General features: G+C 36.7%; 1 protein-coding gene and 1 non-coding gene across 5 annotated transcripts in view; both read left to right on the top strand.

Moving 5' to 3' along the window:
- Positions 1-9750, top strand: part of USP9X (ubiquitin specific peptidase 9 X-linked) — a 120059-nt gene extending 110309 nt beyond the window's left edge. For 2 of the 4 annotated variants that reach the window (XM_031445452.2, XM_031445451.2), the window contains exons 41-45: positions 128-216; positions 3249-3405; positions 3577-3837; positions 4167-4262; positions 5741-9750. In XM_031445452.2, the coding sequence (XP_031301312.1) occupies positions 128-216; positions 3249-3405; positions 3577-3837; positions 4167-4262; positions 5741-5878 (741 nt within the window). In that variant the 3' untranslated portion in view covers positions 5879-9750. The remainder of the gene's footprint in view (positions 1-127; positions 217-3248; positions 3406-3576; positions 3838-4166; positions 4263-5740) is intronic. The other 2 variants (XM_031445454.2, XM_031445453.2) reach the window with 1 other exon arrangement.
- A 13814-nt stretch (positions 9751-23564) lies between these two features.
- Positions 23565-23637, top strand: TRNAA-CGC (transfer RNA alanine (anticodon CGC)). The gene has a single exon. It is a non-coding gene; the product is annotated as a tRNA-Ala (tRNA).
- The last annotated feature ends 247 nt before the right edge of the window (positions 23638-23884 follow it).

Genomic DNA, 23884 nt, shown 5'->3' with positions numbered 1-23884 from the left:
ACAGTATTATATTAGTTTCAGGTGTGCAACATAGTGATTTTGATACTTTTATACATTACACATTACAAAATGATCACCACTGTTACGGCTTTAAATACATTATTCACCATGTCTTACCTGTTTTTAGGTTGCATACTCCTACACTTATGAACTCCGGCCCTATTTGGACCTGCTTTTGCAGATCTTACTAATTGAGGACTCTTGGCAGACTCACAGGTAGATATTCTTTTTCTCTTACTTGCCGAACTTTTAGAGTAACTGAAATTGCCAGTCAGCATATATTATTTGCCTCTTGGAAATCTAATAAATATTTTATCTTAAAAACTTAAGAATGAATAAAAGGGTCCCCTTCCCTCACAATTTTACTTCCTTTTTTTTTTTTTTTTTTTTTTTTTTCCCCTCTCATTGCCCAAGTTGCATACTTAAATATACTAACTTTTGTCTTTCAGTTGGTGGTGTGTTTTTTGTTTGCAGGGGCAGGGCGGGGTGTTGGTAAATGTTTTAATTTTATTAATGATGCTGTAGGGTTACTTTAGGGTTGGATTACATTAGTTTTAGAATTAATCACATGATAACATTTGGTTATCTAAAAATAGTCCTTTAGATAAGTACAATCAGTTCCCATTGTTCACAGTAGTCCCTGGGCTAAAAGCTTACACTGTGAACACTGAGCAAATACTAAGCCGTTGCTCCTGGGGAAAGTACACGGTTAGGTTCCTGCAGGCCTCTGGTTACATTTTTGTCAACCAGTCAATACATAACCTTCTTTTAATGTGTGTTTCTGTTTAAAGATACCTTATTAATATATGTTGCTGACTCGTTAACATTGAATTCATGATAAATCATGTCCAAACAAAGCTTATCTAACTTTTCTCTGCAAAGCACATCACAGCCTTCTTGGGCTTAAGAACACTAGGACAGCACTTTAGCACTAAACATTTAAGGCCCTTTTTAAACAGTGAAATCAATTTTAAAAGTACAAAAATGTGGAAACAGTGTCGCTAAGATAGTGAGGAAAAAGGATACTTGTTTACAGTATGAGCTAAAACAAGGCAGGTAATCACTTTGTTCCACTGCAGATGGGAATGTGTTAGGCAACTCAGGTTTGTTTTTTTTGCCACTCCACACATGACTGCAGAAGCACTGCAAGAGTTAATAAATGAAACACAAAATTTGGTAGTTTGGAAACTATAGCTGTTTATTTTGAACAAAGGATTTAAAACTTTTCTTAAAAGTTGGTTTTAGGGGAGGGTAGAGCTCAGTGGTAGAGTTCATGCTTAGCATGCATGAGGTCCTGGGTTCAATCCCCAGTACCCCCAATAAACCTAATTACCCCCCCACCCCCAAAAAATTTGGTTTTAATAAAATCAAACTTTTCACTATTTTCTTTTAAAAATATTGTAAGCAGTTACAGCTTTAAACCAATTAGCCATATCTTAACTCTCGTTTCATTAGAGCCAGTGATAATGGCAAAGGCACATGTGCTGGATTAAACGTGGGAATTTGACTTTTGTGTAATGATATTAGTAAGGTATTGTGGTTATGAGTCACTGGCCCCAGGCTTGAAAATAACTTTCTTATAGTGGGCTTTTAGTTCCTTCAGTAAACAGTGCAGGAATGTTTATGGAGCCTCTCCCATGTGCCTGGCACTGTTAGGCACTGGGAAACAAAGGAGGCAAAAATAAATATTGACATTTTAAATTAAAAAGATTAAAAGTGGTGTTTGAAAGCAGTTAATACTAATGGGAAGAGAACGTGATGTGACAGAAATAATGGCTTAGCACCTTATTATCACTAGACAAAACTAAAGGTCAAAATATACACTACAGTGTTTGAGATTAAACAGCAGGAGGCCTGTACATGGTTGGTTGGTCTGAAATGATTAAACTTTGTAAAATTGCAAAGTCATGATTTCCAAAGAAAAGAGATTTTATGAATACGTATAATACTAAAAGCAAACTTGCATTTTGATTTTGGAACATTCTGTTAAGTAAAATATATGGCATATAAAAGATTTTTTAATTTTTATTTGTGGGGATGGGTAGTTAAGTTTATTTTTAGAGGAGTACTGGGAATTGAACCCAGGACTTGTGCATGCTAAGCATGTGCTCTAACACTTGAGCTGTACCCTGCCCCCCAAAAGATTTTTTTTAATTGCTGACTATACAGGTAATTTTCTTTATTGTGGTAAAAAAAAAAAAATCACTTAACATAAGATTCACTATTTTAACCATTTTAAAGTGTACAGTTTCAGTGACTTCTAGTACATTCACAGTATTCTGCAACCATTACCACTGTCTAATTCCAGAACATTTTCATCACCCTAAAGGAAAACCCCAAACCCAGTTAAGCAGTCACTCCCTATTTCCCCAACCCATAGCCCCTGGCAACCACTAATCTGCTTTCTGCTCTGTAGATTTGTCTGTTCCTGGTCAAAATGGCCAGGATTTGCCTGGACATTTTATATACATGGAATCATACCTTTTGTATCTGGCTTCTTCCACTTAGCATAATGTTTTCAAATTCATCCATGTTAGAGTACCTATCAGTACTTCATTCCTTTTTATGGCTTAATAATATTCCTTTGTCTGGCTAGATCGCATTTTGTTTATTCATTCATCTGTTGGTGGATATGTGTATTGTTTCCACCTTTTGGCTATTGTGAATAATGCTGTTGTGAACACTTCGTGTACAAGTTGTTTTTTTTTTTTAACACCTGTTTTCAATTCTCTTGGATATCTACCTCGGAGTAGAATTGCAGACAGGTAAATTTAAAAACAATTTTTTTTTTAGTTGTAAAATATTCATAACAAAATTTACCATTTTTAAGTGTACAATTTGGTGAAATTAAGTATATTCACAATGTTGTGTTACCATCACCTCTATCCATCTCCAGAACTTTTTCATCATTCCAAACTGAAGCTCTGTACCCATTATTCTTGCTTTCTCTGTGCCTATTCTAAGTACCTCATATAAGTGGAATTATACAATATTTGTCATTTTGGATTGGTAATAAGTTGGTAAGAGCATAGACTGATAGGTGGTTATATAACCTTGGACAAGCAAGCCATTTAACACTGCCTATTTTTGTCATCTGTTCAAGGGTTTAATAAGAGTACTTACTGTCTAGCTTTAGATTACATGACTACATCAAAGACATTTATTGAATGGCGCATAGTAGGCACTCAATAAATGTTAGCTGCTATTTGATTTTTGAAGTTTTTATTTTATATCTGGTTCTTTTTCAGAATTCATAATGCACTTAAAGGAATCCCAGATGACCGAGATGGGCTGTTTGACACAATCCAGCGCTCTAAGAATCATTATCAAAAAAGAGCATACCAGTGTATAAAATGTATGGTAGCTCTCTTTAGCAACTGTCCTGTTGCCTACCAGATTCTGCAGGTGAGGGAGGGTTTCTCATATATGTATATATAATTTTCTAGAAATCTGAATCAGAATTAAGTATTCTGTTTTAAAAGAAGAGAATTGTGAGAATTGGGAGTTTTCGTTTTAAGTTAATTTTGAAAAGCATTCTGAAACCTTTTACATGTGTAGTTTTATTTTGTTTTGAAGGGCAACGGAGATCTTAAAAGAAAATGGACCTGGGCAGTGGAATGGCTTGGAGATGAACTCGAAAGACGACCATACACTGGCAATCCTCAATACACTTACAACAATTGGTCTCCTCCAGTGCAAAGCAATGAAACATCAAATGGTTATTTCTTGGAGAGATCACATAGTGCTAGGATGACACTTGCAAAAGCTTGTGAACTCTGTCCAGAGGAGGTAAAAAAAGCCACCAGTGTGCAGCAGATAGAAATGGAAGAAAGCAAAGTAATTCTTTACTTTATAGGCCAGTGTTTATGTATTAATGATAATGAAAAGAAAATTACATTGACGTTTTGTTTGCTTTAATGTTTACTATATGTGGTCTTAAGTTAATGAGGAAAATCTTTCAGAGAAATTTCTGTGAAATTGTCTGAAATCTAGTATTTCTAAGAGAACCCAGTTAGGGTTTTTTTCAGTTGCTTTGTTGATCTGCAGTAAAAGAAAGGTTGTTAGTGGATCAGTTTTTTAGATATTAAAGATTTTATTTCAAATAGAAAAAAATAAACTTGAATTTGCCTACATAAAATTCTTTATCTTTAAATATTTAAAATTAGGAGCCAGATGACCAGGATGCCCCAGACGAGCATGAGTCCCCTCCACCTGAAGATGCCCCATTATACCCCCATTCACCTGGATCTCAATATCAGCAGGTACATAGCGATTGGTTAGTGTTTGTATCGCCTAGAATCACTTTTCATGCTTTATTTAAAGGATGGCTATGTTTTTTCTTGGGACTGTAAAGTAATAGAGAGGTTATCTAGACTAGCTTTACAGAAGTGATCAAAAGAGGAGTGGTTGGAAAGGGGTCACAATGTGGCATGCTGGAACTTGCCCCTATGGTGTTTTCTTGGTTCAGATATGTGCCCCTGTTGTACTAATAGATAAAGTTAATAAAACTGATAATTCATGTCAATATAAAATGATAATATTTAGTACAATGGATTATGACATTTCCTGTTAGGCTAAGTCTACAGATGGATTCTGAAGACATTAAAATTTGGTAATGAAGGACGAAGTTTTTGCTTCCTTAGCCTAACCAATACTTCAGTGACAGTAAAAGTTACTGGAAAAAATCAGGGACTTGACAGGTTTCTGTAAAATTTCCTATAAAATCAATAACTAAATAAATTTAGATGAAGAATCCTTCTAAATGAGTTCTCCTTCTAAAACCCAGATGTGACTAATAATTTAGATCTTTTGAGGCAGTGGGACTCAAACTTGAACAAACATCAGACTACCCCAGTGGGCTTGTTATATATAGCAAAGTGCTGGGCCACACCCAAGTTTCTGATTCACTAGGTCTGGGGTGGGGCCCAGAAAATGTACATTTCTAATGAGTTCCCAGGTGATGCTGCTGTGTTGGATTGGGAACCACTCTGTCAGAACCATTACTTAAGGCATTCTTTCTTACATTTCAGAGTAGAAATAGAAGCATGCTGAATAGTTAGAAAATGCATATTCAACATATTTGTTTTCATAATATAAAATATGAAAGTAAAGCCTAAAATCTTCTTGGCTTGGTGGGAATGTACAGAAAAATGACAGCTCAGGAACCAAATCCACAAGGAGAAATGTTACTTTCCTCAGCCCTGAGAAAGCTCATAGATTAATCATGCCTAGTTAATAATCCATTATCTTCTACGTTGTTTTGTTTTCATTGATGCCATTCTGTGTTCAGGGTTTGTTGCTCGTGTGGATCTCATATGATCATCAATCATATTTATCATATAGAAGTTTCACGGTGCTTAGACTAAGAATAGATGTGTTCTAACTCACAAGTCACTTTTTGTGAATTTTTTTTTTTTTTTTTTTTTTTTTTTTACCATGAGCAGAAATGGTCTGTTTTATCCTTTATTTGTCAGACTTGGGTCTGAATAATTTGGGGCACTTAAAAATCACTTTGGCCAAAGAATCAAACAGACCTACACTGCTCTTACCTGGGGCTTTCGAGTTTGCATTTAGGCTACATTTTCTCTTTCAAACCAATTTTTTTCCCCACCATTATTTACTCTTTGTCAGTTTCAGGAATAAAAGAAATGCTTATTTCCACAAACTTCAGCCTGTGATTTTAAAGTTGAAGTTTAACACATGAAAAGTTTTAACATGCAGATCTCTTCTCCCTTCCCAGAATAACCATGTGCACGGACAGCCGTATACAGGCCCCGCAGCGCATCACATGAATAACCCTCAGAGAACTGGCCAACGAGCACAAGACAATTATGAAGGCAGTGAAGAAGTAGCCCCACCTCAGACAAAGGATCAGTGAAATGCACATGATTAACTGGTTCCATCAAGACTGTGCACCCAGGCCTTACAGTCCAACCTTTTTCTGTGTCTGGCTAATATTTAAAACTAGAAAAACTATTCCTAATCAACATGGAGTGGAGAGTTTATTCACTGTCTTACCTGCAGAAATTTGCTGTCAACATATAACCCGCCTGCAGTGGAAAGTGTATAGTGTTTTGTAATAAATGGCCTGATGCTAATGTGTAAATGGCAAAGGTGTATATAGTATATTAATGTTTGACTGTTAATTCTTAAGCAACTTTTTTCTTGATGAGACTCACAGATCTACAAAAACTACAAAAGGTAATTCTCTTGTTATACCCATTGCACTCTGCAACCAGTGTTGCCTGCCTCATGGCAGTTGGATCAACTCCTTTACAAAAACAAAAAATAAGTAAGTCAACAGCGACAAAACAGAGCCCATCCATGTCAGCCACACCAATAGTTTCATGTTAATTCTTTGCCACTGGAGTCAGTTTTGTTACGAGCAATGTAAGGCTGGTGACCTTTAAATTATTTGGTTGATATGGAAAATTGGTGATGTAACATTGTTTCTAGAACTTTTTCATTGCCTTTTTATTCTGATGTTAGGTTAATCACTTTGAAGCTATAGTTATGCTGTAACATTTAGCATGGCTTCACACCAGGTTAGTGTAGCCAATGAGGAAAAAATTACCATAATGACAGCAGTTGTCCCAGTGTGACAGCTGTTATTGCTCAGAGCTTTTCCTTCTTACACCTAGAATATAAAATATAAAACAAGGGGAGAAATGTGATAAACAGGTGGTTTTCAGTTATACATATGTTGCTTACATCTAATGTTTGACAGTTCAATCTCTGGGTGGGATAAAGAAACTTAAGTATCAGTAACGGAAATTTTAAAAGATTTAAAAACAAATATGCAAAAATTTGCTATGCCAGGATGCTTGGAGCATAATAGAAGACTGTATTTGGTGTGCTTGTTTTGTTTCTTTGGTAGAGCTTCCTAGGTGAATCTTCTAAAACTTTCCTTCCGCTGGACCCCAGAGAAGTGGAAGTTGTCAGAACCCCACAAGTACTTGGAGTGCCGCCGCGCCGCCATGTCTGGCTGAGCTGCTCGGTCAGCTTTACTTGAAAGCAAGAATTGTCCTAGCTCCTTTTCCATTATTCCAAAACTTCTATCGTTTGAAAAGCAGGGTCTAATTAAAAAGGAAACTACTGGTTAGTTAATACAGTTGAGGTATCATAATTTCAGAATAAACATTTAATTAAAGATAAGGAATTCATCAGTTAATACTGTATTTAAAAGAGAATTGGTAACTTGAATGTGTGTAATTTTTTTTGGAAACTGTCTAAAAACCAAATATCCCTGCAAACAGATACAGTCCACCCTATTCTATTTAAATATGTTGCTGTTTTATTTTATAGAAATTATTTTGCTGAATTCACAAATAGAATTTGATTTAAGAAGAACTTTTTGTCCTGTGGTGTGTTTTTGGGTTTTTTGGTTTTTTTGGTTACTTTTTTGTCCTTTTTTTTTTTTTTTAAGGACTGCATATTAAAATTAATTCTGTGCACAACATGCCTAGGCATGGCACTGAATTCAGGAGTTCAGTCACATTGAGTTTTTGTGCACAGAAGGATTTGACCTTTGGCCCTTTACTAAAGATTTAGAGAAAAACAGGATGTTGACACTGTAAAAGTTTCCTAACATAATCAATCTTGTACTTTTTGTATGTTTTTTATATACATGTATATTTAATGAGCACAAGCTTGGTTGTATTTTTTACAGTTCAGTTAACAGGAAAATGTTTTGTCAAAAAGGCTATAGTTGGAATTGAACAAAGCAGAAACAAAATTGGGAACTGAGTTATTTTGTGACTAAAAGGGGGCAGGTATTTAAGATAAAGCTTTGGGTGTCTTATTTGCAGTACTCTGTAGTCAATCTGTGCTTCTAGGTTTTCTGTAATATTAGGAAATTTTGACACCAGATAGATCCTGTTTTTACCTTAAGTATATTACATCTGAATTTGTTAAGTGTGAGGGAAAGTCATACTGTCTGCAATTCCAATTGGTAATTTTGATTTAAAAGTTCCTCGATTCCAAGCTTCCTTAATGAGCAAAATAGATTAAATTTATTTGGACAAGTTGCTATTAAATATACCATCTCACCCTCTGAGGTGATTTTTGTATTTTCTGCTCCTTAACAAAAGTATGTAATATACTTAATTTAAAAACTAACGACTTCCTAGACATGAAAAACTTGACATTTTAAAAGGCTGTGAATTTTTCTCCTTGGAGGGAGATCCCACCTTGTTGCTTTGAATTTACAAGTCCCCAGTGCCAGGTGAGGAGGGCTTGTGAATCCTTTCCCCCTCCGGTTGAGGAAGTGGTCTGATGTGACCAGGATCTAGGGAAAGTGAATGGAGAGAGTTATTTTTGTTTGTTTGTTTGTTTGTGCAAATTATTTTCTATATTTAACTCTTAAGCAAGCATTAATGTATAACCGAAAATTTTAAGATGCATGTTATTGTAAGAGCAACATAGTGGTGATTTTGAGGTCTTTTTCTGAACATAAATGGCACATTTTAAACTTCAAGTCTTCAAAGTGCCTAAAGATTATTTAATTCTCCCTCAACTGATTTCTTGAGCCATATATATATTTCCTACTTTAACTGTTTGTTGCAGAATCACTAGTCTTCCTTTCAAAGAGGAACCCCCCAGAATTCTAAATGGCGTGATTTCTTTATAGAAGACAGTAGAATGTGTTAACATAAAGACTGAAGATATTTTTGTTGTTAATCTGTGTGAACAAGGGCTCTGCCCTATTGGATCTTAAGTATTTCAGTGCACAACTTGGTTCAAAAAAACAGACAAACCACATTGCTGCTGTTTCAAAGCCCTCCGCCAACCAAATTTTCACGTTCAGCATTGTAGAGGCAGAAACAAGAACATAATCAGATTTGGGGTTTCTGTCTTTCGTTGATTTTCTCTCAATGATAACTTCCCAACTTGTCTCTCTTAGCTGTTATGTATACAAATTTAGAATTATTAAAATGTTTTATATTTTTTTCATGATTAACTTTTATTAGTGAGTGAGAACAGCTTAATTATTTAATCCTAATAGTGATTTAAAAAGATGAGGAGCCTTTTTTATTTGAATTAACATTTGTAAATGAAAGCAACGGTCTGTGAATATTCAGATGACCACCCCGAAACAGTTCCTTTCAGTTTTCTCTTAGTGTTTTTCCAGCACATGTTCCCCTATGAACTCTTCGCTGAATTTAGTAGTTAATTTGGTGGATATATCCTGCCTTATTTAGAATTATAACTGGATAAAAGAATTGCCTTTTCATTATAAGTGCCCAGTTTTGGTCTCTAGTTAGAAGGTACTACATACATACTGCCGAGAAAGGAAAACGCCACTCCCCTCCTCCCAGGTTTTATGTTACTGAGGAAAAAACCCATTCAGTACTGGTTTCTTTGTAGTGGGGCTCAACCAAACTTGGTCCTGCACCTATGTGAGTGTTTAGTGTTTGAAAATAAGGTTTTGGGTGTGATAAGTCACTACAGAAGTGCTAAATGTATTAAGAACTTGCTGCCGACTGTGTTTATGATGATTATTTTACGTTTGTAGAAATGTAGCCCTTTTCCTCCAAACTTAAAGGTGTAAGCAAATGGGGGGAAGGTGCACCATGTTTTAAATTTGGAAATGAATGAATTTTTTCATTTTGAAATTCAGATTCCCAAAAGGAAATTTCACCACCCAGATCACATATTTCTCAGCCTTTTACAAGCCAACAGACTGACTGAAGATTGTCCACAGTTCCTAAGATTTAGCACATATACAAAAATAAAACTTTATAAATTAAATTTCGGTTTTCCCTTTTATTTATTAAGATAAGGTTTCTAAACAGAAGGTAAAATAGAGGTGTAATAGATTTAAAGGAAACTTTAAAAGGGAAATGTTTACAAGAAGAGGAATTTGGCCCTCTTTTTGTATATTCACATCTGAGCCATTCAAAACTGGAATTGTGACCTAATTGCTGACTTGACGGTTCATTCTCAGACCAAGATTTGGCAAACAGACACTTTTGGTGTTTCAGAATTCATTTAAATCAGAAATAAAGCAGGTCACATATCTGAGGGGAGTTCTAGAAGTGAAAATTTATTTAATTCTCTAGCAAATTCCATCTGCTCTGCTTTTTAAATCAGAAAAGTTTGTTGCCATGTTCCAAAGAAATGTGACTTCCTTAGAAACCTGTTGATGCTTCCCTGAAGTTCAGTTACTCCAAGGATTACTGGCTGGGAGACATCCCTGATTTTCAGCAGATTGTTTTCTAAAAATAGAACCAGAAGATTAATAAACTCGTGTTCTGCAGTTTGGAAAACTCCAGTCACGTTAAACCGTTTGAATTTTAAAATCCAAAGTATTTTTACCTACTTCATGAACACACCTAACTGAATGAAAATATATATAGACACCAATATTTTGAAGTTCTTCATTGTAATTTACAGGTAGGTAAAAAACTGACAGGTTTTTGTCTCTACGTCAAAGTTTAAAGTTGAGGTTACATAAAAGGTTTTAGTAACATTTTCTTTAGAATGTAAAGTCTCAAGGGAAATGTTCTTAAACCACACTAAAGCTTTGTTCCACAAAACAAATTAACAGACCCACAGAAAAATCAGTTGGTTATTTTGAAGGCATTCTACTTAAGTGTACAGAAGAAGAAAATGGGAATACTTGCTGTCATCCGAAAACAGATGGGGTCATCTCATACTCCAGCAACATTAGGATATACTGCATTTCATCAAAGATGCAAGATCACTCACTTCCAGGGATGTCAAAATGTGGGGCATCCCATTTGGTAGTAATCCATGTCATGGCAAATGCCATTTTTACATCTAGAAATAGAAGTTTTTCCTTTCAATGGGTTTTTCTCGAGTTGTTTATTTCTCTATTAACCTACTGAAACAGAAACCCTATTTTTATGTGTAATTCTTGGCAGAAGTGGCCAGTTTACAAGTTTATGAAGAAAATGCTTGATGGAGCTGAACCTTTTGAGGAGTCAGCACTGCCTTGTATTAGCAGTCTTCTGAGACAGTTGTGTTGTGGCCTCCAGTTCCCTTTTCATGCACATGACAGTTCAGACGCGACTTTCTGGCTGCCCCCAATATCCATCAGCTGCCCTTCCTTGAATGCCTTCCCTTTGTCTCCCTCCCGCCCCAAAGGGAGCCTAGTGGGGGCCACCCTGCAAGATAGAATTCTATTCATTTCTTTCTCTTCAATTGTATAGATGTAAAAGGAGTCAAAATGGATGCTTTGGACGCTGGGAGTTTTTCCTTGAGTCCCTTGGAGGGATTCACTTGCAGAAGGATTCAAAAGTGGATTCTTAACAGTTCTCATCTAATTCTTCCCCACCCATTAGTGCACCTTCTTTGGAATTCAGAAGTAAAGATAACTTGGGGTCTTAAATCTGGTGCTTTAGGTGGGACCAGGAGAAGGAAGTGTTCAGAATGAAGGTTCAGAACCTCCTTCCCCTCAGACCTGCCTGAATACTGCCTGCACCGCGGCTCGTAGCGAGGGACAGCATCTGCAGGGTGCCAAGGAAACAGGTCAGTGCTGCAGGCTCAAGAGTGTGTTGAGCAAAAGCCCTTCACAATCCATTTTCCTAAGGTCTCTGCGTTTAGGATGTGTCCCTGAAGGGTTCTTGGTGTGAATGACTGTGTTCTGTTGGGTGAATAGGAAAACAGCTTTTAGAGGCTGTGTTTAAAATCAGAAAGCTAGATGGTGACTGCTTAAAGTTGGTGAGTATCTTCCCTTATTGAAAATATTAATCAGGAGTACCAGTAATTAGTTCTTTCAGCCATCTACTTTCAGACTGTCTTAAGCATTTAGTATAAAAACTTTCTTAGCAAAACAGGCCTCATGCAGATTCCCAAAAGGCTATGTTAAGCAGACCTTCCTTAGGATGTCTGACTAGGTCAAAGGCTAAGACCATGCATGTACTAAAGAGGTTTAAAAGCTAAAGCTATGAAGTCAGTTTTAAATACCAAGCCCTACGGCCATCATTCAAAAGTCCACAAATGATAAACGCTGGAGAGGGTGTGGAGAAAAGGGAACCCTCCTACACAGTTGTTAGGAATGTAGTTTGGTGCAGCCATTATGGAAAACAGTATAGAGATTCCTCAAAAGACTAAAAGTAGACTTACCATATGATCCAGCAAGCCTACTCCTGGCCATATATCCAGAGGGAACTTTAATTCAAAAAGATACATGCACCCCAATGTTCATAGCAGCACTGTTTACAATAGCCAAGACATAAAAACAACCTACATGGCCATCGACAGATGACTGGGTAAAGCAGCTGTGGTATATGTATACAATGGAATACTACTCAGCCATAAAAAAGAATAAAATACTGCTATTTGCAGCAACATGGATGGACCTGGAGATTGTCATTCTAAGTGAAGTAAGCCAGAAAAAGAAAGAAAAATACCATATGATATCACTTATATGTGGAATCTTAAAAAAAAAAAAAAGACAAATGAATTTATTTACAAAACAGAAACAGACTCACAGACATAGAAAACAAACTTATGGTTACCGGGGGAGAAGGGGTGAGAAAGGATAAATTGGGAGTTCAAGATTTGCAGATACTAACTAATATATATATATATAAGATAGATAAACAATACGTTCATACTGTATAGCACAGGGAACTATTCAATATGTTGTAGTAACTTATGGTGAAAAAGAATATGAAAACGAATATATGTACGTTCATGTGTGACTAAAGCATTGTGCTGTACACCAGAAATTGACACAACATCGTAGACTGACTATACTTTAATAAAAATATACATATTAATTAATTAAGATAAAATTTGGGGGAAAAAAGCCCTTAGGTTGTAGGTAGACCCCTATTGCCCCAAGGTTTCAATTTTTAATTAAAAAGCAAAAACCAAAAATTCAGATTTGCAGTAAATATGAACAGATTTGCCTTTCTAATCTACTGAAGCTTGGTTTAGTAACTGTCACTAGTAATGTACGTGCTTGGATGCTGGGTTTCTGTTTAGCGCTTATCAACACAGCATTAGACACTGGAAATAGGCTTCTTACACTGAGGTTAGCAGATACTCCATCCTTTGAGGGAAAACAATCCAACATACTGTTTGGAAGGAGTGCCAGCTGGAGGAGGATGTAGTGCTGAAAATACCTTGCACTCATGATAAAATAGAAAAGGCTACAGGATGTCCCTCTCATTGTGTTTTTGTCTTTAGAAAAACATGGTGCCAAGTAACCAAGAGCAACACTTATATTGTAAGGTGTCTTTCAGTAATAATTTGTCAGTATGAAATTCACACTTCAGTTGTCATTTACTGTGCTTCTGTGATGGGCAGTAATCTACAAAGTCATTTTGAGGCTGAAGAGTAATAGTTTACATCACAGAGAAGTGAGCTCTATAATGTTGACACTGAAATGCCTTCCTTAAAGTCAAAGATGGTGGGGAGGGTATACCTAGGAAGCACAAGATCCTGGGTTCAATCCCCAGCACCTCCATTAAATAGTAAATAAAAAGTATTTTTTTAAAAGTCGAGAATGAACTGAAAATATAAGGCTAGACCCAAAGGAGGCCATAAATAAAGTCATATCTGAATCTCCTACGATATACTGAAGTTTGGTGTTAAGTTGGTTTAAAAGCAGTTGTTAAAACTTGACTTTCTAAATTTGGCTGGTGAATGAGGGAAAAAAAAGTAAGGTTTTTTTCTGTTTGTTCTGAATTTGCTTACAGACGTATGCCGTGTTACATTTTGTGTCTAGATTAAAAGAGGAAATAATAACCCATATTTTAAATCACGCTGCACATCAGCTTCAGCAGATCTCTGCCGGGCATGGCATGTGAGCTGGCAAGGAACAGCTTTAGTTAAGAAGGTGATGTGGGGTTACAGCTTTGAAAACCCAACTATACCTTTTACTTTTTCTTGGCACCGATTTGAAAATAAGTACATTTTGAAAAGCTATACTGACACATTTCTGGTAGCTCAGGTGAGGAGTTTCTTGCAGCCACTGCTTGGAATTAGAAAAAAAAGATGCTAACATGCTCTTCAAAACACACAGGCCCCTGGGGAAAAGAACGTGGCAACTCATATTTTCAGGAAACAGCAGGATGTTCCCTGACCCAGCGCCACCCCATGTTTCCTTGGCAGCTCCAAAGTAGGGATGTCACAGGCCCCGGTGGTGACTTCAGTACAACACAAAACGGAAGAGGCGGCCTGTGAGCTGTGTTCTTGCCTACAACTAATAAAACAGTCTTACCCTGTGTATGGTTCTTAAGTTGGATCTCAACTTACAAATGTTTTCCCCTATTAAAAAAGAAAAAGCTTTTTCATTCATATGAAACGCTACCATGGTCATTTTGACTAAAGATTTACCTCCTCATAATGCTTTCTGAAATGGTCTGAATTTCAACTTCACATGGGTAGCCTGGGGGCAGGGGTTTTTCTCATTTGCATCTCACTCTGGTCTTTGTTAAAATGAATTTTCATCAGAAGTTAATTTTGCTGTACCAGTCAGTCAGAAATAGTACTTAATACTGTAAACATGTTATGGGCCCTGCAGGAAGAAATACATGAATCTAAAGAAAGGAGGTGACGGTGGTCATTGGAAGCATAAGTTCTCGCGTGAAGTGCACTTCTCACTCAAACACCAACTTCTCTCCATAATGTCTTAAATTGCATTCTGTCCCAGTTGCTCTCTTGATTTGAATATGGTAGATTGAACCCAACTGTGTCTCCGGAAAGCTCTGGACTCTGGTCGCCAAGCGCACAGTCATTAACCCTGTGTAAAGCCATTTGTATTCAGTCCAGAGAAACACTAGGGCAGCACATCCTTGTGGGGGGTTTCCAGATGTACTCGTGTCTTTTGCAAGAAATTCCAACTTTCTTCAATGCAGCCTTCATGTTTAAAGAAAGGCAACTAATCAAATCTTTCAGCTTAGAATTAAAGTTGAAAAATTGTAAGTTTACAAGATTGCCTGTAAATAAAATCTGACATTGAGCTTAGTTACCTGGTTAGATTGAAACAACCCAAAGTGGTTTGCTTGTGTTGTTGGCTTTTTAGTTGCTTGTTTCCGTTTATTTTTTTCTTTAGTATTCAGATTTTGAACATATACACATTTAGGGAATATTGTTTTGTTTGCAAGATGACATGATACAATACATAGAAAATCCTGAAGACATGACCAGAAAAATACTAGAGCTCATCAATGAATTTGGTAAAGTTGCTGGATACAAAATTAATATACAGAAATCTGCTGCATTTCTATACACTAACAATGAAATATCATGAAGAGAAATTAAGGAAACAATCCCACTTATCATCACATCAAAAAGAATAAAATACCTAGGAATAAACCTACCTAAGGAGGCAAAAGACCAGCACTCCAAAAACTGTAAGACAATGATGAAAGAAACTGAAGACAACACAAACAAATGGAAAGATATACCATGTTCTTGGATTGGAAGAATCAGTGTTGTTAAAATGACCACACTATCCAAGGCAATCTACAGAGTCAATGCAATCCCTATCAAATTACCAATGGTGTTTCTCCCTGAACTAGAACAAAAAAGGTTTTAAATGTGTATGGAAACACAAAAGACCCTAAATAGCCAAAACAATCTTGAGGAAGAAGAATGGAGCTGGGGGAATCATGCTCCCTGACTTCAGACTATAAACAAAGCTACAGTAATCAAAACAGTATGGTACCAGCACAAAAACAGACACACAGATCAATGGAACAGGATAGAAAGCCCAGAAATAAACCCATGCACTTATGGTCAATTAATCTTCGACAAAGGAGACAAAAACATATAATAGAGAAAAGACAGTCTCTTCAATAAGTGGTGCTGGGAAAACTGGACAGCTACATGTAAAAGAATGAAATTAGAACATTCTCTAAAACTATATACAAAAATAAACTCAAAATGGATTAAAGACCTAAATCTAAAATTGGATACTCTGAAACTCAGAGGAAAAACATAGGCAGAACACTCATTGACATAAACTACAGCAATATTTTTTGGATCCATCTCCTAGAGTAATGAAAAGAAAAACCCAAAAATAAACAAATGGGACCTAATTAAACTTATAAGCTTTTGCAGAGCAAAGGAAACCATAAACAGAACAAAAAGACAACCTACGGAATGGAAGAAAATATTTGCAAACAATGCTACCGACAATTTGCAAAATATACAAACAGCTCATACATCTTAATATCAGAAAAACAAACAACCCAATCAAAAACTGGGCAGAAGGCCTAAACAGACTTTTCTCCAAAGAAGACATACCAAAAAGAACATGAAAACACACTCAATATTGCTAATTATTAGAGAAATGCAAATCAAAACTAAAACGAGGTATCACACCAGTCAGAACGGCCATCATCAAAAAGTCTACAAATAACAGATGCCGGAGAGGGTGTGGAGAAAAGGAACCCTCCTACACTGTTGGTGGGAATGTAATTTGGTGCAACCTCTATGGAGGACAGTATAGAGGTTCCTTAAAAAACTAAAAATAGACTTACCATATGATCTAACAATCCCACTCCTGGGCATATATCTAGAGGAAACTAATTTGAAAAGATACATGCACCCCAGTGTTCATACCAGCACTATTTATGATAGCCAAGACATGGAAGTAACTTAAATGGCAATTGACAGATGACTGGATAGAGAAGTTGTGGTATATTTATACAATGGAATATTACTCAGCCATAGAAAATAATGAAATTATGCCATTTGCAGTAACATGGATGGACCTAGAGATTATCATACTATGTGAAGTCAGTCAGATAGAGAAAGACAAATGTACATCACTTATATGTGGAATCTAAAAAAATAATACAAATGAATTTATTTACAAAACAGAAATAACTCACAGACATTGAAAACAAAATTATGGTTACCAAAGGGGAAAGAGGGGGATAAATTAGGAGTTTGGTATTAGCAGATACAAACTACTGTATATAAAATAGATAAACAACAAGGTCCTACTGTGTAGCACAGGGAACTATATTCAATATCTTGTAATAACCTATAGTGGAAAAAAACCTTAAAAAGAATATATATATAAATATATTTTTATATTTATATATATATTTATATATACAAAAATATATATTCAGATATATATATATGAATCACTTTCCTGACTACCTGAAACTAACACAACACTGTAAATCAAATCACTGTAAATCACTGTATTTCAATAAATATTTTTTAAATTTTAAAAAAGGATTAAATTTCCACATGGGCAGATACACACTTAAAAGAAAAAACCCAGTGGTGTAAGTTAACAGTTTGGGGTGTTGTCCAGGGTGAAATATAAAGTATACACAGAATGCCTTTTGCAAGGCAGTGGTGCTTCAAGGCTGGCCCAAGGGCTAACACTGGCCTGGCTGAACAAGGAACATCTGGGGAAAAATCCAGCTTCTGGGTCCCACGCCTAGAAACTGGGTTTAGGTGTGACATGCCCAGGAATCTATAACATTGTTTAAAGTTCCACAAGTAACTTCAGTCAGGTTTGAAGACCATGTCCATAGTGCACTGCTGTTCTTTAAAAAAAAAAGCAGGGGAGGGTAGGTTGCCAAACTTTAAAACTACAGAGAAGCATACGGACAAATGCAACCCCCAGGTACCTATTACCCAGAATAGGCAAACTTCTACATATTTGCTTCAAGTATTATTTTCATTAAGAGAAATCAGGTATTATAATAAAGTCCTCATTTCTCCCCCGCCCATGCTCAGCCCCATCCCCTTCCCCGGCTTCAGAAGCCACCAGGGTCGTGACTCAGTACGTTTTTCAGGCGCAGTTTGTGCCGGTGCCAGGTGGTCAGGGCAGGCAGATCTTACTTAAGGAGCTCCAAGAAAAAAGAAAAGGATTTGGTAAATCCAGGAACACTGACAATGTAGTGTGTGAGCAAAACGACCACAGCGCAGTATTTTCTAGGCAAAGGTTCAAAGGAATGGATGGTGTTTTTCCAGACGCGGTCATGGGGTTCTGGGTTAGAAATGGTTTTCTCCTCCACGGACGTGGGATATGACATGACTACCGATGAAAGGAAGTTTCACAGGCAGAGGTCTGGGGACGTCATTCTGGCTTATGATTTAACTCCAATCTGATGCCAACTCAAACAGCCTGCTTGTGGCCTGTCACACATACGCTGCACATCTGCTTTAGTTGTTAAAGGAAAGGGCACACTGACCAGAAGAACGTCCTTGTTAAGAATACAGAAAAAAAGCCAAATGAACTTATTTACAAAACAAACAGACTCACAGACATAGAAAACAAACTTATGGTGACCAGTGGGGTGAGGGGGTGGGAAGGGGTAAATTGGGAGTTGGAGATTTGCAGACGCTAATATATAGAAAATAGATAAACAAGTTTATACTGTACAGCACAGGGAACTATATTCAATATCATGTAGCAGCTTATGGTGAAAAAGAATATGAAAATGAATATATGTATGTTCATGTATGACTGAAGCACGTGCTGTACACCAGAAATTGACACAACATTGTAAACTGACTATACTTCAATATAAATAAAAATAAAAAATAAAAAAATAAGATAAAATAAAATAAAAATAAAAATAAAATAAATAAAATAAAATACTAAAAGCCTCCTTCCTGGGACGCCAATGCTGGTCCCCCTTCAATGATAAAACTCCCTTCCCAGGTGCCAAGGCCACACTGACTCGCTATGTACATGCTGACCTCACTTTTCTCTTAAACCTTGAAGGAATGTACCCCTGACTTGTTTGATGCCCTCTGTTCTGACATAATATAAAACTGTGCTAAAAACCATGCTTTACGAGAGCAGTTCCTCAGAGTGACCTGAGAGGCTGTCTCCTGGGCTGTTGTCCTCAGTTTGACTCAAATAAAACTCTTTCCTATTCCTATCATAGATTGCTTATTGATTATTTTCATCAAAACTGCCCTCCTCCATTTGTAAAAAACAAAATTTCTAGTCAGCTGATTTTTCCCATCTGTGGGAAGGGTCCCAAGAGCAAGAAGAGGAAGGTTTCTTTGTCAAATGTTCCTTGTAGAAAAGGAATGTACTGAGACCCAGCTTTGCATCTCTAGGCTTTAGTTCTGCCCAAGAGAACCCCTCTAGCTGTAAGGCTGCGATCCTGGCAGCCTGACTCTGCAATATTCCCCAAATAATGACAAATAAAATAGCACTTTAGCCATCTGTTCGAGTCAGTTGTGCATTTGGCCTCTGGTGTTGATAAACCTGCTTCAATAAAAAGCAAAAACAAAGCCCAGAGTTTAGCAAAAAGCATAGTTGGGTGAGCAGCCAAAAGCAATCTCCATTTCGGAAAGAAACACAACTTCATTTACTTTTAGCCAAGATGTTTTGGGAACATGTGATCTGCTTTAGAGCAACAAATGCAGTGTGCTCTGGTGTCACTCAAGGGCCCCCTCCTTTTTGAAGAGAAGCAAAGACAACGTGAGGGTGTCACAACCTCAGGGGTGTATCTTTATGTTTACATTTGGCTTTGTGGTTGAAATTAGCAGTAAGAATCTTCTGGAACATCAGCCTAACTAGTTCACCACGGGATTCTTGGTAATGGTAATAGGAGACATTTTCACAGATGACCAATGGCAGTTAGCTTTGCTGTGTGTTGGCTTTGGCAAAATCCAGTGGAGGTTTTTTCCCGATTGATTTGTTTAATACTATCCCAAGATAGTATTATATTTATTGGCTCTTTCCTATAGAATAGGACAATATGAAAAAATCGGATTACTTCCTTCTCCGCCAGCAGTAGGACAGCCTTAATCCTCTTCATAATCGTATAAGGGAGGTAAAATAGCCTCATTTTACACACAAAGAAATTTCAGCTCAAAGAGCTTAAATGACTTCTGGGGTTGCTCAGCAGGGAGAGAGAAAAACGAGAGATGTTTTCTTTGTGTTAAACTATTGGTCAAATAAATAAAACAAACAGGAGGTAGCATTTTGAATGCGACTCTGTGGTTTATGAACGGTGCTGACAGCTGGGGCTCCTGTGTCTTGTCTGTTGACTGTGTGATCTGTCAGCGTTTAATAATGAAATGTTCAATATCTTGTCACAATCTATAATGAAAAGGAATAGGAAAAGGAGTCTATGTATGTATATGGATGACTGAAACATGATGCTGTACACCAGAAATTGACACAACATTGTAAACTGACTATACTTCAATTTTTAAAAAAGGTAAACAAAAAAAGAATGAAATGTTTCACCTGCAGCACTGGGGGCAGAAATAGATGGGTTAGTTTCTTTGAAGAGATGGCTGGCATTTCACAGGCGTGCTCGGTACTCTGTTAATCAATTCTACCCCCCATAAGGTAACTGCCACACACCCAGAGGAGAGAATATTGAAGACGTTTTTTGTCCAGAAATAGGTTATATGCTCTCTTCAAAGGAAACAAAGGAAAAATTGAGTTTTAAATTTACACAGTGTTGTATGTCAAATATATTTCAATGAAAACAACTGAGCTGCAGGGATTAAAGTTATTATTAATAGATGATATTGGCAAGTAGATTCTAGTAAGTGTTGTATTTTTAAATCTGTGATCTTTTTCCCTTCTGCTTTCTAAATTTACTACCAGAGCAGAAAAATCTAATGAAATTGCAGAAAATTGGAAATGCAGAAGAGAAGTACAACTTCTGTAGCTTCCATGGCCTCTAATAAGCGCCACAAATTCCAGAGAAAGCGCCGCTCAGGATTTTTTTAAAATCATTTTTTAACAACAAAAACCCATTTGAGACAAGGCCTGGCAGACAACTGTATTTAGTCTTGCTATTCTTGCCTGAAACAGCAAGCACAAGGAAATGAATTGTACGCATCTCCTAGATCATGTGATTTCTCCAAGATTTCTATACCCTGTGTCTGTTCCTCCTCTGCTGTATCATTAATAAGTTCGCATATTTGACACCTTGCTAACTCCCTTACCCTCTGGTTCTGTTTACAAGTCCCTCTGCACTAGGAGCGAGAGCACATTGGTAACTAAATAGTTAACAGTGCTTTCTCAGGGATTCTGGCCCAGGCAGTTTGAGTCCAGATGCAAATTTAGGTGCCTCAGCATCAAATGAATCACATTCTTTGTATCATAGCTTTGGTCACCAAGGGCCCACTTAAATGATTCAGTAAATAGAAGTGTCACCACAGTAATTGGAGTTATGATCTGTATGTCAAAATGTGCCTGATAACACTTAAGCATTTATTTTTGTCACATATTTTTTAAAAAGCCTCCAAAAAGAGTGACTTCAGTCGGTTTGCTCTGGGCTCCCTTGAGGACCTCTTGGGAAGCCCTCGCTCCCTGGGGACAGCAGCTATTTTGAGCACTGGCCTTTATAGCTACACCTTAGAAAGCATCTGAGTTCTGACTGAAATGAACAGTTTGCAATATATTAACAACAAGCAGAATTCCTAATAAGCTGGTTTCCTGTAGTGGATCAAAACAAGCCTAACTGATTGATCAAAGAGGAGTGAAGCCTACTTGCTGGTAATAAATGATTTTAGGTGCTTCTATTTATCTAGACCTTCAGCCTGTCAACTAATTTTAGGATAGAATATTAGAAAGCTGCCTCTGTGACTGGTTTTCAATTCTGCCGATATTAACATTTTAGTAACTGGCAAGCAGCACCCCCGGCTCATCAGCATAAATCTACTTGATTACACAGGCATGCTACCCTGGAAGAAAATACAAATACCCCCACAGGACTCAAAGCTATTTTCATTTGGAATGCAAATACATGCAGCCCATAAACATCATTTTTTTTTCCCCTAGATTGAATCTTGCAGTGGAAAATAAAGGTTGCTAACCACTAATGGAGAGATTTCTAGAAGCTACAAGAGGTTCTGATTTGAGCAGTATGATTTCGAATTAGCCAAAGACCTCATGAATGCCTAACAAAGAAAACTGGGGAAGGGGACTGGAGTGCTGTCGGTCAAAGGGCACAAATAATGCAGTTACAAGAAGAGTAAGCTCTGAGGATGTAATGTACAACATGGTGACTGTAGTTAATAATATGGTACCAGATACTTGAAAGTTGATGAGAGTAGATCATAAGCATTCTCACCACACACACAGCAAAAAGACTTAACTGTGATAACTATGTGAGGTGATGGATGTGTTAATTACCTTGATCTTGGTAATCATTCTACAACGTATATGTATATCAAGTAATCATGTTGTATACTTTAAATATATACAATTATGTTTGTCAGTTATTTCTCAGTAAAGGTTTTTTTTTTTTTTTTTTTTTTAAAGCAAACTGGAAACCATCTATACTTCAATTTTTAAAAAGTAAACTGGGAAGAATAATTGAAGAAGGAAACAAATAACCAGATGGGAAGATTCCAGGGGCCCTGGTGGGGGGATCAGGAAGAGGGTTTCTAAACCCTGGGCTGGTCCCCAAAGCTCATACTCTGAGGATTTGTCTGCTCAAAATGAGGAAGAATGAGAGAAATTGGGACAACTTGGTAAGATTTTTATAAAACTGAATTTGCTCCATTTAAAAGACTGTCCTATGAGATTATAGGATCTTTGCATCTTTTGACATTTAAATCTCCATCTTTGTATGATGATCATAGTAGTGGGGCTTATGTGTGTGTGTGTTTTTGTTAATTTTCTAACTTGGTACAACACAAAGTTGGACAGCCCCTTCAAGACCACAGGAGATATCTATTTCCCCTAAATTCATACAGTCAGAGAAGTATTAGTAAAATGAAGAAGCAGAGGAACCACTCCCAATGAAAAGAACAAGAGAAATCCTCTGAAAGAACAATGAAATAAGACCTCCCCAGTATACTAGATAGTGAGTTTAAAAAGGAGATAATAAAAATACTGAAGGAATTAAGAAAGGAAAGCAATAGAAATGCAGATTACTGTAAAAGGAAATAGAAACTATAAAGAGGATCCAATTAAAATTAAAAAACTCATTTCCCAAGACAAAAGCCAAGCTAAAGGCAATAAATAGCAAACTAAATATTGCAGAAGAACAAATAAGTGATGTGGATGATAGAATAATGGAAACCACCCAATCATTACAGCAGATGGAAAGACAAATTTTAAAAAATGACAGCAAAACAGGGAACCTATGGGTTAATATAAAGTGAGACAATCTATACATAATAGGGGCACTAGAAGGAGAAGAAAGAGAAAAGGGGATCGAAAATGTACTTGAAGAAATTACAGTTGAAAATTTCCCAAACCTAAAGAAGGAAACAGACATTAAGGTACAAGAAACACAGAGGGTCCAAAACAAGATGAACCCAAACAGATCTACACTAAGACATGTTATAATTAAAATGGCAAAAGTTAAAGATGAAGAGAGGATTCTAAAGGCAACAAAAAACAAAGAATTAGTTACAAGAGAACTAAGGCTATCAGCTGATTTCTCTCCAGAAACGTTGTAGGCCAGAAGGGAGTGGCAAGTTATATTCAAAGTCCTGAGAGGGAAAACCTACAACCTAGGATATTCTATGCAGCAAGATTATCTTTTAGAATAGAAGAAGAGATAAAGAATTTCTCAGATAAGCAAAAATTAAAAGTATATAGCAACACTAAACCAATCTTAAAAGAAATATTGAAAGATTCTCTTGAAATAGAGAAGCAGCAAGAATCTATAGGAGGGGGAGGGTATAGCTCAGTGGTAGAGTGCATGCCTCGCATGCACAAGGTCCTGGGTTCAATCCCCAGTGCCTCCACTTAAATAAATAAATAAATAAACTTAATTACCTCCCCCACCAAAAATATATATGTATATATATTATATATATATTAGCAAGCCGAATCCAACAACACATAAAAAAGATTATACACCATGATCAAGTAGGATTCATCCCAGGGTCACAAGGATGGTTCAACATATGCAAATCAATCAACATGATACACCACATCAACAAAAGGCAAAAACCACACGATCATCTCAATAACTGCAGAAAAAGCATTTGA

Source organism: Camelus dromedarius, chromosome X (genome assembly GCF_036321535.1).
Source record: "Camelus dromedarius isolate mCamDro1 chromosome X, mCamDro1.pat, whole genome shotgun sequence".
Lineage (NCBI taxonomy): Eukaryota > Metazoa > Chordata > Mammalia > Artiodactyla > Camelidae > Camelus > Camelus dromedarius.
Note: the sequence above shows the minus strand (reverse complement) of the source record. Positions and strands in the feature narration are given on the sequence as shown.